This window comes from Crotalus tigris, unplaced genomic scaffold (genome assembly GCF_016545835.1).
Source record: "Crotalus tigris isolate CLP2741 ecotype Arizona unplaced genomic scaffold, ASM1654583v1 scf7180000017639.5415321, whole genome shotgun sequence".
NCBI lineage: Eukaryota > Metazoa > Chordata > Lepidosauria > Squamata > Viperidae > Crotalus > Crotalus tigris.
The window spans coordinates 5,147,813-5,165,811 of NW_024096532.1; the positions used below are offsets into that span (position 1 = coordinate 5,147,813).

The 17,999-nt window shown below is 39.6% G+C and overlaps 1 protein-coding gene across 1 annotated transcript; it reads left to right on the forward strand.

Moving 5' to 3' along the window:
- Window positions 1-1,741: 1,741 nt before the first annotated feature.
- On the forward strand, window positions 1,742-16,237 carry MAP2K7 (mitogen-activated protein kinase kinase 7). The gene is made up of 12 exons (XM_039335346.1): window positions 1,742-4,161; window positions 6,622-6,769; window positions 7,866-7,932; window positions 8,730-8,843; window positions 9,157-9,276; window positions 9,374-9,481; window positions 10,449-10,628; window positions 11,031-11,111; window positions 11,691-11,833; window positions 13,080-13,125; window positions 13,594-13,727; window positions 15,056-16,237. The coding sequence occupies exons 1-12, from the start codon at window positions 4,119-4,121 to the stop codon at window positions 15,132-15,134; spliced, it is 1,263 nt and encodes a 420-aa protein (XP_039191280.1). The 5' UTR covers window positions 1,742-4,118; the 3' UTR covers window positions 15,135-16,237.
- Window positions 16,238-17,999: the final 1,762 nt, after the last annotated feature.

The following is a 17,999-nucleotide window of genomic DNA, read 5'->3' on the forward strand; positions in this document are numbered from 1 at the left end:
TGTCTGTACATTTTCCGGATTGGGGCCTTCCCTTTCCTGAACTTTTTCCAACTCTAACTGGAACTGTATATAGCATTCCAATGTGTTCACATTATAAAGTCATATAGGACTAACACTTATTGGCAGTATTATTTTCATTAAATATGAAAAGGAATTTGATTGTTCAAATGAAGAAAGTGGAGATTTAAGTAATAAGCATAGGGCAAGAAAAAAAAACAGTAGCTAACCAAGAAGGTCGTAATGTGACATGCCAAGAGCAAGATTTTAATATGTTTATCCTTTGGCATTTATCTTTTCATTTTTATTTTTCTGATGTTAAAATAAAAATTGTGTGTTGAACCTTAGTGACATTCTGCCCCATTCATTTATTTCCTTTATACTGACTTTTTAGGTGTCAGGTTGTATCAATTCCTCTTCTTCATTGATAAAGATACATTTAGGTCTGTTAAGAGTTTTTCTTTTTCCAGTATTAAGAATTTTGTATATTTTGAGTCAATGGACCAGTTTCTGTAGTTTTCTTGGCAAGATTGCTTTCTTCCCAGGGCCGAGAAGGAGTGACTGGCCTCCCAACTGGCTTTGTGCCTAAGTTTATTTATTTATTTATTTATTTATGAGACTTATATACCGCTTTAAGTGCAAGCACTCTCTAAGCGGTGTACACCAGTAAGCAATGTATATATATATATATATTTACATTGCCCCCAACAATCTGGGTCCTCATTTTACCTACCCCGGAAGGATGGAAGGCTGAGTCAACCTTGAGCCGGTGAGATTTGAACCGCTGACCTGCTGAACACAGTCAGCTAAAGTGGCCTGCAGTACTGCACTCTATACACAGTCTCCTGGTTTCTAGGGCAACATCTTAATTTCTATATCAAATTGGCTGTAATATTGAGAACTCTCAATATTAATATATTTACCGTAAATGCCGGCGTATAAGGCGACTTCCGCGAGTGCTGAAATCGGCGCCAAAGACGGGGGTCGTCTTATACGCCGAGTCGTCTTATACGCCGGAAATACTGGTAGTTTCCGGCGTATAAGACAACGTTCTAGGAATGCGGCCCGGCTATAAAGACGGGGGTCGTCTTATACGCCGGGTCGCCTTGTACGCCGGCATTTACAGTATTTGTTTTCCAGATATAGGGAGTTCTCTCTAATCTTTTAGCCAGGAAAGATTTCTTTCTGGAGTTAATTGAAATTGAATGATAATTCCTCAGTTATTTTGGTGTCCTGGTTTATTAGTTTTTTAAAACCTTTATGCAACAACTTCTTGCACAATAGTTTCAGAGCCATCTATTTCAAATTTATTTTTTTAAAAAATCTGGCTCATTAAATAGATGGCTTCTCTGAGCATTTGAAATTGTGCTCTTAAACTATGTCTCTATTATGTTCATTCCAATTTTCTTTTCAGCTTTATTCCATGTATTTTGTGGGTAAGATCATATGTGATAATGAAAAATTATTCATTTATAATTTAGATTTCTGAAATTACCCTATTCAGCAATGACTGGACAGCATTAATCTGAATATGAAGATATTACAGCCTCAGAACTTATTTCTTAATCTCTAATATAGGGACAATACTTTTCAGAACAGTGTAAAGTTTAAGGATGTAATATATCTGTAATATATTTTAGTAATACATGTTGTTGTCCTTTCTACTCGAGACCCAGAGTGCTTACGAAAATTTTTATAACTTTCAGTGTATTGATAGAATGCTTTTATCAAACAAAGATTTTTAAAAAGAGCAAATAAATGGCTTTGATTAATGCTGTTGGTCAATCTTGCTCTTTTTAATACTTACATTCTTGTTTGAAAGCCATTTATTTGCCTTCGCTTCTGTTGTTGAGATCTGTTCAAGGAGCAGTTTGGAGCCACGGCCAGGAGGGATTTTATAGTTGTGGTATGTGCTAATTATACCTGTTCCTGGGCCAAGAGACTCTACTCACACAGACTTACGTCTTAATTGCCTTCTGAATGAATACTGCAATGCGCTTTTCATGGTCCTGCCCTTGAAGCTGCAGCAGGTGTAAGATGCAATGGTCTGGGCAGTTATTTATTTATTTTTATTGATTGATTACATTTGTCTGTCATCCATCTTTTCACAAGGCAAGTCATGTGAGCTCATTATGTCAGCTTCTTGATTGATGCTTATTTCGTCTCTACTCAATGCATTAGTTACCAGTGTGCTTCTGAGTTCAATTCAGGTGGTTGTAGTTACTTATAAAGCCCTGAATGTGATGGGTTTGGATAATTTAAGGGTTTTCTTTCCCTGATTGTGTCTATCCATCCCATCAGATCCAGCAGGATATTATTAAAGAATATCATTTGGTGGAATTCAGAAGAGACCTTTTTCTGTCATGGTACCCACTCTTCAGGACATCATGTCCTGGGGATTAGATTAGTCCAAACCTGGTTTCTTTTCATACAGCTTTGAAGACCAGATTATGCCACTGCACATGGAATCAGAATTTGTGACAGAGTCTGTCGGATGGTTATGTTAGTGGTTCAGATGGGTTTTAACCTTGGCTGCCGGTTACATACAGTCAGGTCCAGAAATATTGGGACATCGACACAATTCGAACATCTTTGGCTCTATACATCACCACAATGGAGTTGGAATGAAACAAACACAATGTGCTTTAACTGCAGACTGTCAGCTTTAATTTGAGGGTATGTACATCCAGGTCAGGTGAATGGGGTAGGATTTACAGCAGTTTGCATATATGGTATAGCATACTTTATGGAACAGAAGATTTCCCTACCACCACCACTACAAAATCCCAACCACGTATTGTAAAATGTCTACAATATATAAATATAAAATGGCGACCAAACTCTTTACAACCAAAAGGGGACCCCACTCAATTGGCTCTTGTTGCCTTGTATAATATCGATTATTTTTTCCATTATGTGTATCATTCTGGTTCTGAAGGAGAGAATAAACAAATGTCATCAACCCAAGCTTGCAAATCTGGAGTGGCACTGGTTCTCCATTGTCTTTGCTTTGTTCTGTTCAGTAAGTTCATAGTTCTTCATATATTGATAAATTGTAATTTTTTGTTATATAATTCAAATCACATTCACAGTTTTAAGCCGCCTTCTTCTTCTTAAAACCGTGTTAACTAATTTAGGAATAGGAAGCAAAATGAGCCAATATTAGATACGTTAGTGTACCTTCCATTATTTTCAATGAAATTGGCAGCCTATCTTTTTAAAAGATTCTTTGAGGTTGCCAGGAAATATTAAAAATATTTTGTTGAATTAGTCTCAAATTCATAGAAACATAATATTAAGATTCTTATCCATTTATTTCTTAGGATAGGTTTTCTGACACTTCCTTTTGCAAATATTCACCTTAATAGTTCTCTTTTAATTGCCTGTAAAATACAGTAGAATTAAAATAATCAAAATGCATTTCACTGATGGTAATAATTTAGGAATTTCAGATGATGCTAATGTATCTTGATCATATTGTGAAATCAAAAGATACTTTAATCGATTATGCTCTGGTGCTTAATTTTAGGCAATCCAAATTTCTCTTGAGATAAATCCAGCATCTTGAATTCCAAAATTAGATTATTAATTTGTGGAAAAAGAATTTACCTTCTATTTTCAAACTGGGATATCACAAAGTTTAAGTTTATCTTGTGAATAAGAATGCAAATTAAACTTAATTAATGCTAGAAATATTGTTGAATTATGAATAAAAGAATCCCTATTGTCATATCAAAGGTGTATATATAATATAAAAACTTTCTGATTGGGCTCATAATGTTTCTTGAATTTGACAATTAGGATTCCATAGAAAAAATATGCCTACTGATAACATTTAAAGTCAGGATAGTTTTAATCCCCCTCCCCATACTCACTATAACATTCCACATCTTACAAAATCTCTACTGTAGTTCTAGGGGATATTTTGCTTGTTTGATTAGATATCACTTAAGACAAAGGTAGAATATATACTATAGATGAGATTTTTTTCATTCTAGCAACTCGTCTTTCTTCATTTTACTTCTGGTTTTGAATTAATGTTCATTTAGATAGAAAAGGATCAAAGCATACATGGAAATACAAGATGCATTTGGAACATCAAATAATTTTACATCTGGTAAATGATGTACTTCTCACATTTCAGAGGCCAAAGAGTAGTCAAAGGTAAATGTTTTCTGATGTGTTTTGGGTGAGCTATCTAATAATAATTTACCCTGTCAAAAAGTTTATAAAACAAGTGATCCCCATCTACCTTGTTCTTGTGTCAAATGACCAATATGTCATCTAAGTAACTCAAATCAAACTTATAAACAGTGTGGAAATCAATTTTGTGACCACACGTGGAATACTGCATCCAGTTCTGGTCATCACAATACAAAGAAGATGTTGAGACTATGCGAAGAGTGCAGAGAAAGAGCGACAAAAATGATTAGGGGGCTGGAGACTAAAATGTATGAAGAACGATTACAGGAATTGAGTCTATCTAGTATGAAAAGAAGGACTTGAGAGGACCATGATAGCACTGCTCCTACAAAGATGAGGGGATCAAACTATATTCCAAAGCATCAAAAGGCAAGACAAGAAACAATGGTTGGACACTAACCAAGGAGAGAAGGAACCTAGAACTAAGGAGAAATTTCCTAACAATGAGAGCAATTACTTGCTTTCAGAAGCTGTGGGTGCTCCATCACTGAAGGCTTTCAAAAAGAGACTGGACAACCATTTGTCTGAAATGATATAGGGCAGCGGTGGTGAACCTATGGAACGTGTGCCAGAGGTGGCACTCAGATCTCTCTCTGTGGGCACACGCGCTGTCGCCCCAGATAGAGGGATGCGGGGCCGGGCTGCTCCCCTCCCCCTCTCCACGCACGCAGAATCTGGGAACAGCTGTGAGAGCTGGGCGCGGAGAGAGGAACCTATAAAAGGAGCAGATTTTGGCAGGAGAGTGAGTGAGTGGCTTTTGGAAGCAACGGTGGGCAGCAAGCGAGCGAGCACGTGGCCTTTGGAAGCGACCAGTTGTGGGTTTCAAATAATTTAACAACTGGTTCTCCTGGCTGCCCCACCCACCAGAGACCCCTGGAACTCCCCCAACCCTGCCCAGCCCCCACCAAGAGTAACACTGAGGTGGCCACCCAATCTGCCATAAGAACCATAGCCACGCCCACCCAGTGGGCCACGCCCACCCAGTCCCCAGTGACAAGCGGGTTTTGGTTGCAGTTCGGGCACTCGGTTTCTAAAAGGTTCACCATCACTGATATAGGGTGTCAGAGCTGGACTAGAAGACTTCTAACTTCCAACTCTATTATTCTATGTTCTTGTTGGAAACATGTCAGATCTAGCCAACTACTAACATTTGTTGCTTTTGCATCATCATCATCATCATTATTATTATTATCATTATTATTATTATTTTGATGTTCCCTCATTTAGTAAGGTTTTATGTGCTCACTAGGGGGAACTTTCTTTTAATTTCTGTCTATTTTAAGGTACGGCACTATGTTTGGCATATTGATTCTAGCATAGAGGTCCCCAACCTTTTGGGCACCTGGGACCGGTTATGTGGAGAGAGGTTTTTCCACAGACTGGAGGGGGTATGGTTTTGTGTGCTGCCTGCATCCTGCAGATGGGGCTTTGCTTTTTTGTGCAACCCGGTTGCTGGCATGCCGCGGCCCGATACTGGTTCACAGACTGGGGGTTGGGGACCCCTGTTTTAACACATAGCAGTTTAACTTTTCCCGGTGTACTAACTGTTAGTGAAGATACAAAGAACATTTTATATTCTAGCAAATTTCTTGTCAGTTATTAAAATAGATTTAAATATGAATCTGACTTGTTCCATTTATGACCAGCTTAAAGTATTAGACTTCCCACATATTTATGCAGCCAGAATATCTAAAGTAAGCTATTAGCTTAACACTGCGGTATGGATGTAATTTAATTTAATATAATCTGTTCTATCATAGGAGATGCCAAATTGATTGTAGTACTTGCTAGATAACTTTTTTGAAATGATAAGTTAGTTTTTAATTTTCTGTTGCCTTCCTTTAATGATTATCCACAATGTTAAGAGTTCTTATAGGAGTTCTTGCTTTTGTGTAATCCTTGAAAGTGTTAGTTCTTCAGTTTAAAAGCTGACTGTAATTGGAAGCGACAAGGCATGACGATGCTTAGGTGTTTGTTGTTACTTAAAGCAGAGACTTAAGCAGAAGTTTTCAGAATTAAATTTTGAGCAATCATCCGTTTGCTTCAAAGGAAAAAGGAAATCTGGAAACAGATAATATAACAGGAATGCATTAATTGTTTACAATTCTTTGCGGTTAATATTTGGTCTGCCTGATTGGAGCAGCAGCATAGAAGAAAACCTTAGTACTTGACCAGGATAGAACCAATTTTCACAGTGATGTAGTTGAAAGCTCCTGCTTGCACACATGGGTTTTACTGTGCAGAAGTAGCAGTAGTATTTGATATTCAGGAACAGCAATGTTAACCTGATTAGTGAGATGTCAAGATAATAATAACCTTCTAGGAATTCACACCCATTGCATCTTACAGGGCAAAATGATTCAGCCTAGGAATTCCTAGTGTGCTACTAATCCTTTGTCTAACTCTCCTCTTCTTTCTCAGCGTTGCAGCTTCCCTTAGCCAATGATGGCAGCAGCCGTTCCTCCTCGTTGGAAAACTCACCCCAACATCACACACCTCCATCCCGCCCTCGAAATATCTTGGGCCTTCCTCCTCAGCCATCATTCCTCATGCACAGGAGCATGGAGAGGTAAGCACAGTTAGAGCAAAGGAGCCAAGCGGTAGCAGAAGACTCACTTAATTTTCCCCACGTTTTCAAGAACTTTTGTCATGCAGTTTTCTATGCTTATATTCAAATTAGGGGAGGGCAGTTTCGTAAGGGGGGGGAAAGCTGTTTATAGTATAGCTTTTATATTGATTTAATATCTAATTAAATGGAAATGTACATAGTGAGTATGGCAGTACACAGAGTTTAATCTGTACAAGAAGAACTTGCAATCCTGTGCTATTAATGATGTTCAGTGATAACATGTTGGGGTGGAGGCTGACCATGATTCGATTGCCTCTGGGTCACTCTTGAGTCCTGGTAACTATTGTATAGGGACAAATCCATGTTCTTTTGGTAATATTTTTGGAGGGGAAACGTTTTGCCGTTGCCCTCTTCCTAGGGTTGAAAATAATTTGTCTTACATTTTGCTCCAGTTATTGCTGATTCCCTGTGTCTCACATACTCATCACTCATAAACGAGTTTAGAACCAAACAGATTATTGCAAACCATCCTTTCTTGCCACGGTCACAATGCCATCGTAGTAGGCAATGTGTACTGTACGTTTGGATGAATGTAAAAAAAAAACCCAAACCTTTCAAATTCATCTTAAAGATATTTTCAGTAAATGTATTATTTTCCTATGTATTGGGATGCAGTTTATTGTATTTGGTGTAATATTTATATTAGGCCCTAGGAAGTTTAAAAGCATGTGTCCGTGAAAGGGTGTGCCAATTTGGCTTATTAACTGGAACTGCTGCTTATTTTGCATTCACCAGTTAAGTAAACATTCATGGCAATCTGCATTCTTCTTTACAGCTGGGAATGATTTAGAGGGCTTGCTGTAGAACTGATTTGTCAGGAGGTTTGAAAGCAAATCTACTTATTTTTCTTTGTAGAAAATTCCTTCTTTACATAATTATTTAGATACTATTGCTGAGCACGGGAGCTTCATAATAGGGCTGTGCATACACTTCTTCATAGTATTTGTTCCTGCAGAGAGAGTGTGTTCATATAGTCCCATGTCAAGGATAAAAGCTGCCATAAGCTCTTACAGCTTTTCTTTCTTTCCCTTCCTAGCATAGAAATTGATCAAAAACTGCAGGAGATCATGAAGCAAACTGGTTATTTGACCATTGGAGGCCAGGTAGGTTGACTTCATCTACCTTGCTATACACAAAGTATTCCAGCTCAGTTTCTGATTAAAGCTAATCACATTTGAGGTCAGAAAATTGTGATAAGGAACTTCCTAGTCTGATCTAATATGATATAACCTGCCTTCTTGGATATAGGATTTGTGGGCTGTCCATCTTATTCTTTTTTGTTGCATTTCATGCAGTATATTTTTTTCAAGTTAATATTTAGCTTTCAGATAGGCATTTTAAAGTTCTGCTGTGAAGTTTCACTTTAGATTGGCAAGTTAATGTGACTTTATAAAGGATATTGTACAGGAAGAATAAGAGATATAGTAGATTAAAATATTTTGCAACCTGGTTGTCATGTGTCTGATTAATGAAACACTTCAAAGAACTTTCAGGCATTTTTTAACCTAAAAAGCCTTTATTAGTGTTACGGAGTGTCGGCAGGGCATGGAGAATGCCAAGATCTGAATTTCCTTTCCTTTGCACATAACATTCCAGGTATTTCCCCTCCCCTGTTTTGGGGTCATGATTCACATCTTCCAATTAACCTGGAGGGCAAAGATTCACTTTGTTCCCTTCTGTGTGCTTTTCTCTCCTCTCCCCTTCTCCTCTGAATTAACTCTAAAAGTACCAGACAGTTCTGCATATTTTGTCAAAGCAAGAATATTCAATATTAGCAGCGTTGACACTGGTGACATAAGTCGACTACACTAAAGGTTACCATAAAACAGTCTTCCCTTTTTTGATACTCACTCTATTATTACGTGTTTGTACCTAAGTTATATGTCCTCATTTCCCACAGAGATATCAAGCTGAAATCCATGACTTAGAAAACCTTGGTGAGATTGGTAGTGGGACGTGTGGACAGGTGTGGAAAATGCGCTTCAAGAAGACAGGACACATCATAGCTGTGAAGGTGAGGTAGATATACTTGAGCTTTGAAACTCAAGACTCTTGAAACCCAACATTCTTAAAAGAATAAGAAGTCAGGGTTGAAATGGCAGGAATTTACTCACTTTGAATACAGCTTGTATGATTTATTAATTTTTGTGTCAGGAGATACAGGCTGAAGAGATTTACAATGTCTTTTGTAGATAGAAAATAGGGACGATCATTGGAGGAATAACAGAAGTGCTCACCATGAGGGAAGACATGTACAGTACATCTTTTTTAAAAAAATGTTTTATCTATGCTCAGATACGCCTCATTCTTTTTCTTTCTCTCTTTAGCAAATGCGTCGTTCTGGTAACAAAGAGGAGAACAAAAGGATCCTAATGGATTTGGACGTGGTGCTGAAGAGTCACGACTGTCCCTACATCGTTCAGTGCTTTGGGACTTTCATCACAAACGTAAGTGAAAGCCGGTGTTTCTTTCTACTCTATGTTTAAAATGTAATATGATGAACTGGGTCACTATATCCTTTCATTTCTCCCCTTTTGTCCATAGACTGATGTTTTTATAGCCATGGAGCTAATGGGCACCTGCGCAGAGAAGCTGAAGAAACGCATCCAAGGTCCCATCCCTGAGAGAATCTTGGGAAAGATGACTGTGGCGGTGAGTGTTGATTACCTCTGGTAAGGTGGCCCCAAATAAAAATGTATGTTGCTTACAAACATAAGTGCAATGGGCATGCAAACACACACCTGAAGGCTGTATGCACAACTTAGAGCAGTGGTTCTCAACCTTTTTAATGCCGTGACCCCCAACCGGTCGTAAGTCGAGGACTACTCAACTGGTGCAGCACCGTTTGCAGAATGGGACTTTTGGCGGGCTCAGCAGGGCAGAGACAGCCTGGACAATTCCTATTGGCTTTTGAAAGCCAATAGAATTAGACTCTATTCAAGAGAGTCTATTCTATTGGCTTTCAAAAGCCAATAGAATAAAAGGGAGTAGCACAGCTAAGGAAAAGGGGGAAAAATGGCGGACTGCATTGTTTGGCGACCCCCGTGAAATGGTCGTTCAACCCCAAATGGGGTCCCGACCCACAGGTTGAGAACCACTGACTTAGAGGAAGTGTCAATGAATGGCAATATGGAAGTTGACAACTTAAAAAGTCAACCTAACATTAAGAAAAAAAACCTGGTTTACCACAATTAAGTCTGCTCTAGTTTTTAAGCTACAGTTGACAATTTGAGTGAGTATTATTTAATCAGAATAAAACTGAATAAAATTCAGTGTAAGGAAGATTGTGCATCTCTCCTACCAAAGAGAAATATTAAAGGTATAGCTTCACATATGCATCCCTCCTCTTTTTAATAATGACTTTGACATTTGTTTTGTGATGTATACGGATAAAAGATGCTATAATACGTTTTAAGCATATTACCGTATGTAACTAAAACTCTATATTCTATACAATCACATAATCTTCCGAGTGAGAGACTAACCTTTGCTTTCCAAGCAGCAAATGTCTTCATAGAAATTCAGTTTTGCTAATCCTAAACAAATTCAAAAATTACTTTTCTTACAGTGAGTCATTTCTTCAGCACTGATTTCTGGTGTTTTTTTTTTTCCTCCCTAGATTGTGAAAGCCCTCTATTATTTGAAAGAGAAGCATGGTGTCATTCATAGAGATGTGAAGCCTTCCAATATTTTGCTGGATGAGAGGGGGCAAATCAAGTTGTGTGACTTTGGGATCAGTGGGAGGCTGGTAGATTCAAAAGCCAAAACCCGGAGTGCTGGTTGTGCAGCATATATGGCGGTAAGGATTAGAGAATTGTTTAGGGAATATCTTCAGGGATCTAGCTGTAATTTTAAAATCCATTACAATGTGCCCAATTTGTTTACCGTATCGATTCCTTAATAGGCTTTCTTTCCAACAGTATTCTGGGCCAGGCTTGTTTAGATTATATCAGTGCATCTCTGCCTGAGAATGTCCCCTTGGAATCAGAATCACACATCTGGTATGTGATTCACAGCACCTCTACACAGAGTTGCCATTAGAATATGGCCTAACGTTTTGAAAATGTACCGTACTATTATGCCATTGTAGTTCCATTGCTTATTTTGCTTCTATAATTGGGGATTGTTTCCTTAAGTGCAGGTAAGAAATTAGCAATCAGTTGCTCTTTTAATGGCCTTTTTTTTTTTTTTTGGTTCTTAGCCTGAAAGAATAGATCCTCCTGATCCCTCAAAACCAGATTATGATATCCGTGCAGACGTGTGGAGCCTGGGCATTTCCCTGGTAAGTTAAACTCTTTGACTGTTTTTTGATATGCAAAGGGATAATCCATAGCTTGCAGGCTGCTTGCAGGCTGCAAAGGTCTTCTCTGTAGCCCATGTAGATGCCAAAGCTCTTTAATTAAGCCTTGCTAGATTCTCAGCATGCTTAAATAATTTTTCACATGCACAGTAATTATTATTTCGTAGAAGGTAGCAGTTTTTTGAGTACCTTATTCTCTCTTTCTAAAGTGAAGAATACAAAAACAAAATTAAAAGTATCTTAAAAGAAAGCTAAACGTAAGACTAACATCGCACAACACTTTTGTGACTTAGGATGGTTGTGGCAGTATTATGAGATTCAGCGATATTGTGGGATTTCAGCCAGTTTGATGGAGGAGGTGCCAGAGGCCTGAAAGCAGTCTGCTTGACATATAAGAGATCCCAGCGAAACAGCAAATGATGTTTTTCTTAATACCGTATGACACAGTGAACTAAAACTAATCCTATTAAATGATACTGAAAGAGAGGGTGGGTGTTTTTTGCTAACTTGTTTTTAACTTTTAACACTCAGCACTTCTCCTCCCTTCACATTCCAATGCAGGTTGAGTTAGCTACAGGGCAGTTTCCCTACAAGAACTGCAAAACAGATTTTGAGGTCCTCACCAAGGTTTTGCAGGAAGATCCTCCTCTTCTCCCAAATAACATGGGGTTTTCTGTGGATTTCCAGTCCTTTGTAAAAGACTGGTGAGTAAATTGTCTCAAAAACAACATAGAGTGAGCAGTCAATAATTTCTGGAGGTGATGGTCAGAATTAATATTATGTAGAAAATGGGCCCACTTCAGCCCTATCAGGACCCAGGAAGTTTGCATGCTCTGTCACAGTACTACCCTGTGGAATAATAACCTCACAGAGATCCAAAATGATTTCCATCCTGATGATGTTCTGAAAGTCCTTGAGGGCCTGGTTGTACTCCCAGGCCTTGGGGTTGAGGGCAGTGATGGTGAACCTTTTAGAGACCCGAGTGCCCAAAACCCGCCCCCACCTCCCCGCCCACCTCCGCTCTGTGCCCCGCCCACCCGCATGGCCACCCACCGCCTCCATGGCCCACTGCAGATTGCCATGGCAGCCATACCCTCTGCCCATGCCCCGCAGCATCATCTGTGTGTGACAGCGCGAGGGCAGAGTCTTGTCCCCACTGCCTGGCTGCCATGTCCTTGGCTGTGCTGCTCTGTGTGGACTGCGCTCGAGGGCAGCTCTCCTCTGGGGGCGCTGCTGGTGAGGAGGAGAGGGCCGCAGAGGGAGGCGGGGTTGGGGCAATGGTGCACGTGCCCACAGAGAGGGCTCTGAGTGCCACCTCTGGCACGTGTGCCATAGGTTCGTCACCATGGGTTGAAGGTGATGGTTGAGCTTCTGTAGATTGCTTTTTGTTGTTATGCCTGGTTTTCTCTTCCGGACATCAATGCCAGTTTTTATTGTTTCTCGCTTTTAAAGTGTACGTCACCGAGAATTGTTCGGAATCAGGCAAACTTAATTATATATAAATAACTCAATAGATCATTGACACTTCTTTATTTGGTCTGTCTGGTAATGTTCTTTTCTGAAAAGGTGAACTCAAGCATCTTTGTCATTTTTCCATGAAATTAAATCTCATCTCAGCTTTCCAGCTCACTTTACACAAATTGTGGGCCATTCCACCAGTTTCTTCAACCCGTTCATGGCTCCTGCTTTTTTCCCTCCTGTGTCTTGGCTAATTGCAGAGTAAGGAGGGACTCCTTCATTGAGCTGAAAATGACAACCAGATTGCCATGGGAGGTAGATGTGGAAAATTGGGCCTGTGCTGTGCCAGGATAAGGATGAATTTCATTCTATTAACTAGCAATTTTAGAGGGGAATAACTTAAATAAATATGAAATATTGGTGCTAAAGAACTATTGTTAAGCAAAATTCAGTTGAAAAATGTGGTTTGAATGTGTGTTTTTATTCCTCCAGCCTTACTAAAGATCACAGGAAGAGACCAAAGTACAACAAGCTACTTGTGAGTATATAACACTTCATGTGAATATGAATGGTTATATAGTAGCTATAGGAGGGGTTTCTGCCAATTTTAATTTTAAAAACAATTTGCACCTGGTGGAGAGGTTTTGTGTGTGTGTATGTAATATACACAGACACACACACACACACACACACACACACACACACACACACACACACACACACACAGAATTTCCTAAACAGAATTCTATTGAGCTGATTTTTTTCCATGATTGTCGATTTATTTTTGCTTGTATTCAGCATCATTGTGTGTCTATTTGTACATTTTCAAATACAGTTATTTCAAACACAGTTGATCTTAGTTAATTACTAGGCCCAGCAGAACTGAATACTTTTCTAGATTTCAGGAAGATTCCTTCCCTTCCTCCTCTCCCCCCCCCCCTTAGAGTTGTTCTCAGCCTTTTAGGAACAGAAGGGGGAAAAATGCATTCCATCTCCTTGTTTACAGGAACACAACTTCATCAAGCGTTACGAGACACTGGAAGTGGATGTGGCATCCTGGTTCAAAGATGTCATGGCTAAGACAGAGTCACCCCGCACGAGCAGCATCCTCAGCCAGCATCACCTGCCATTCTTCACCAGGTAGCCACGTAGCGTGGCTGCTGTGTCAGAGAAGGGGTCCTTGGCTACCAGATCTTAAAAGAGAGAGCACCACCACAAGCACCAGCCTTCACTAGAACGACTCTCCAGTGGCATGAATTACTTGCTTCACCCGCTCAGTCACCCTTGACCATTTTGTCTTCTTCAGTATTGCCAGGAAGGGATGGGTGGTAGGTCTGGTCTTCCTGGAATGTGGTTATGTTTCAGAGCCTTTGGCATTCCAGGAACCACATTAAGACAGCCCAGGTGTACAACGCTTTGGATGAGAAAGTACTTCCTCAGCCCAGGCTTGTGTGTTTCTGGGACTGAGCATCTGCCATCGGGGTTGCCACCAGTGACAGCGTGCTCCCTGCTTGTCTCTCTCTACTGTGACCAGAGGCTTGAGGATATGCAACAGTGACGCTTGCTCACGCACTGTGAACAGACACAAAACACACAAAAAAGGAAAATAGAAAAGATATTTTTTTTACAAGTTATTTATTAAGTTTGGACTTCTGGTGCTGTGGGCTGCCTGCCGCCCCTGTTCACCAGTCTCTGTGTTATTACGTGTCTTTTATTTGTTTGATTTTTTTTTTCCCTCCGTGTTTTTGGATTTGTATTTGCTAAAGAAAAATGGGGCTGGGATAGAGGAGTTGGCTGCTGCTTTTGATGCTGAGCTTAGCAGTTGCAGTTGTCTCGGTTTTGTTTGTTCGTAGGGCTTGCGGGTAGGGTTCCTTCCCTGGAAAGGAAATGTGTGCTAGATTCTTGCCCAAGAGTTACTCAGTTAAAGTGAAAAAAATCCCCCTCTTTGGTTCTTTGTGATCTCAGGGTTCCTCTTTTGAGTTTGAACAAAATTTTTGTCCTTGGTGTTTTATTACCAAAGTGCACATTTGGTGCTAGGATAAATGCTTGTTCATTTTCTTCCAGTATTTAAGAAAAGGAAAAGCAGAACTTAAAGATAATCCTGGCACCAATGAAGCCATTAAAAAGAGAGTCAGCCCAAATTATCTCTTAACGTGAGAGATTCTTCAAACAAAACAAAGCTTGATAGTCACAAATGTATGACCTCTAATCTGTTGGGGACTTATTGGTTGAGAGTCTTAACTAGTAGCAATGATATATTTCCAATTGAGGAGCAGTCACTTTGCTCTGTGAGATCATAGGCTTGGAACAGCAGCATCTGTGTGGATGCTCAGTCTGCAAGCATAGATGTGGTCCTAGACCAGGTTCAGTAAACAAAGTACCATTCTCTCTTGTTTCAGAATCAAGCTTTTCTCTTTCTCTCTCTCTCTCTCTCTCTCTCTCTCTTTTGTGTGTAACGCTTTCCACAGGATAAAAGAAAGAAGAGATGGGATCCAGTCATTTAAAATCCGAAGGCACCTTTTAAACTGGCCAAAGCTAACAGGTTGATGGAGGCATGCCAGAGGAACCGTGGTGTCTCAGTCACTAATCTCATTTTGTAATTAGCAGGCAATCGGAGCCATCTGAAAGTCTGGAAATGAAAGGTGGCCAGAGAGTTTTGGAAGTGAATCGGGAAGTTATTTTCAGGCAGTTCCCAATGGTATCTTTTCCAAGGTTCTGGGGCTAATGAGCAACTTGGAACCTCTAAATGTTGTCCTGAAGATGAGACTTGTTCTTGCTTTCTCCTACTAGCAAAAGCTTGGATATTACGGCGGAGGCCAGAAAAGACCCCACACAGCTTTATCCTCATCAGGAGACTATAGTTGTGTAGGGCTGAAAAGGAGGTGCGTTTGTACTTATTGCGATCCCAGATACATCCAGCCTGATATCACCCTGCATTCTGCATTCAGTACATCTTGATCATTTTGCAAAAGAAGCCATTGCATTTAAAGCAGCGGTCCCCAACCTTGGCAACTTTAAGACCTGTGGATTTCAACTCCCAGAATTGGAATTCAATTCTGGGAGTTGAAGTCCACAAGTCTTAAAGTTGCCACGGTTGGGGACCCCTGATTTAAAGGACTGAAGGTGGGGACCCCTGCCACGGTTGGGGACCCCTGATTTAAAGGACAGAACCAGTGAAGGAAGAAGAAGCTTTAGTAAAGCCATGTGTTCAAACTGGGAATATGGAGGGCTTGGTTATTAGAGGCAGGTTGCAATGAAATCAGATGGGCCTTGCTGAGGTTTCCTCGTAGAAGATCAATGTGCAAATCTTGCTGGAAAATAGATGAATAATATGCATGTTATATGAATGCAGTGCTTTTGAAAACAAATCCTAACAAAAATTGCAAAGTGTCAAAAGAATTTGGAGAGAAAAGAGAATTGTTTGTACAAGATGTAGATCACCTGCTCAGCCAACTGGATTGTGGTTACTTCATCATATAGCATACTAATATTCCACCAGCTTTAATTATGACTATTAAGGTGTCATTTTTCAGAAACTGAAAAAAGGCAATTTGTCTTACACACTAACTTTACAAGGCATAGGATTTGTGTAAGGAAAAATATTTTTGGTATGTGTTCTATGAAAACATAAGAGAAAATAGGAAGTGAAAGAAGGAAGGAAGAAGTGAAGAGCTAGTGAGAATAAGATGCCTTGAGCTGAAAGAAAATTTATGGCTTAAGAAACAAATTAGCAACAAGGAAGGTTTATTAGAAACTTTTATAGAAATTCAGTAGGTGAAACCAGAAGAAGGGTATGTGAAAAGAAATGAAGAATAGCTCATTAGGAAGACTTAAAGATGCCTAGCTTTCAAGATGAATTCCTTTAACAAGTTTATTTAGATTCATTTCAGTGGGGAATTTTTTATTTTATTCACTAAACTAACTTCTAAAAACCCCTTTCAGTTCAAAAACATTCTCTGAAAGATACTTTGGGCCAATTTGGGAATATATCCTATGTCCAAATTGGATCATAATAACTTTGGCAAAATATATCCTGCTAAATCACAGTCAAGAGATTCAGAAACAAATATTGGCTTCTGATTAGTAAATAGTATTTTAAAAAATCCCTCTTGATCAAACTTAATAGGGATAGAAATCTAAGATAAATGAAATTGACCTATCAAAATAAATGAGGACATTTGGACCTAGTACTTATTCTCAATTTTATGAAATATGGCTTTGGTTTCCAAGATCTGTTGGTTACAGTCAATTTTGGTTTCCCATGTTTAAGTAATATGCATGGGTATGTTCTGTATGACCATAAACCAAATTATTAACATATCCATTTTCCTTGAGGCTCAGTTAATGTGGGAAAACATAAATAAGCTTCACTTGGAAGTCATGCAGGTCTCCAGATTCAAATTTATTAATTCTATGAAGATACACAGATACAAACATGAATATTTATTAGGAAAGGTCATTTTAGTGTATTTTTAATTGTTGTGAATTGCCAAGAATTACAGGATAGGGTGGCATATAAACTCAATAAAGAAGGTTAGAGAAGAATAAAGCGTGCTTTCTAGAACCGTTTTGAAGAGTAATGACAAAAGTTTGTAATTTTTATGTTAAAACTGAGAATCAAGCAAAGCCTTAAATGCTTAAAAGAGACAATGAAACAGGTGCAGATTATAGAACAATCCCTGGACACCTGTTTCCACCAGGGAGAGAAGATCTATTGGCTAAAACGGGTCCCCAACCCCTGGTCTGTGGACCGGCATCGGGCCACAGCATGCCAGAAACTGGGCCGCACAAACAAGCAAAGCCCCATCTGTGGGATGCAGGCAGTACATGAAACCAGGCCCCCTCCAGTCTGCAGAAAAATATCTCTCCACGGAACTGGTCCCTGGTGCCCAAAAGTTTGGGGACCTCTGTGCTAAAAGATGTAGTGTAAAAATCATGTTAGAGCTACGTTTTTGGTGACTGATTAATGCAGTGGTTCTCAACCTGTGGGTTGGGACCCCATTTGGGGTCGAACGACCATTTCACGGGGGTCGCCAAACAACGCAGTCCACCATTTTTTTCCCCTTTTCCTTAGCTGTGCTACTTCCTTTTATTCTATTGGCTTTTGAAAGCCAATAGAATAGACTCTCTTGAATAGAGTCTAATTCTATTGGCTTTCAAAAGCCAATAGGAATTGTCCAGGCTGTCTCTGCCCTGCTGAGCCCGCCAAAAGTCCCATTCTGCAAACGGTGCTGCACCAGTTGAGTAGTCCTCGACTTACGACCGGTTGAGTAGTCCTCTACTTATGACCGGTTGGGGGGTCGTGGCATTAAAAAGGTTGAGAACCACTGGATTAATGGAAGCGCATCAGGACAATTGCAGTAGAATTCTCATGTCCTGTATTAAGTTAAAGCAGTCTTATCTTAGTGACAA

What these genes read in the sequence shown, in the direction of transcription:
- MAP2K7 (XM_039335346.1), top strand. Translation starts at nt 4,119, where the DNA reads ATGATGTACTTCTCACATTTCAGAGGCCAAAGAGTAGTCAAAG. An exon ending in ATGCACAGGAGCATGGAGAG is followed by an intron (nt 6,770 to 7,865) that starts GTAAGCACAGTT and finishes TTCCCTTCCTAG; the next exon opens with CATAGAAATTGATCAAAAAC. An exon ending in ATTTGACCATTGGAGGCCAG is followed by an intron (nt 7,933 to 8,729) that starts GTAGGTTGACTT and finishes CATTTCCCACAG; the next exon opens with AGATATCAAGCTGAAATCCA.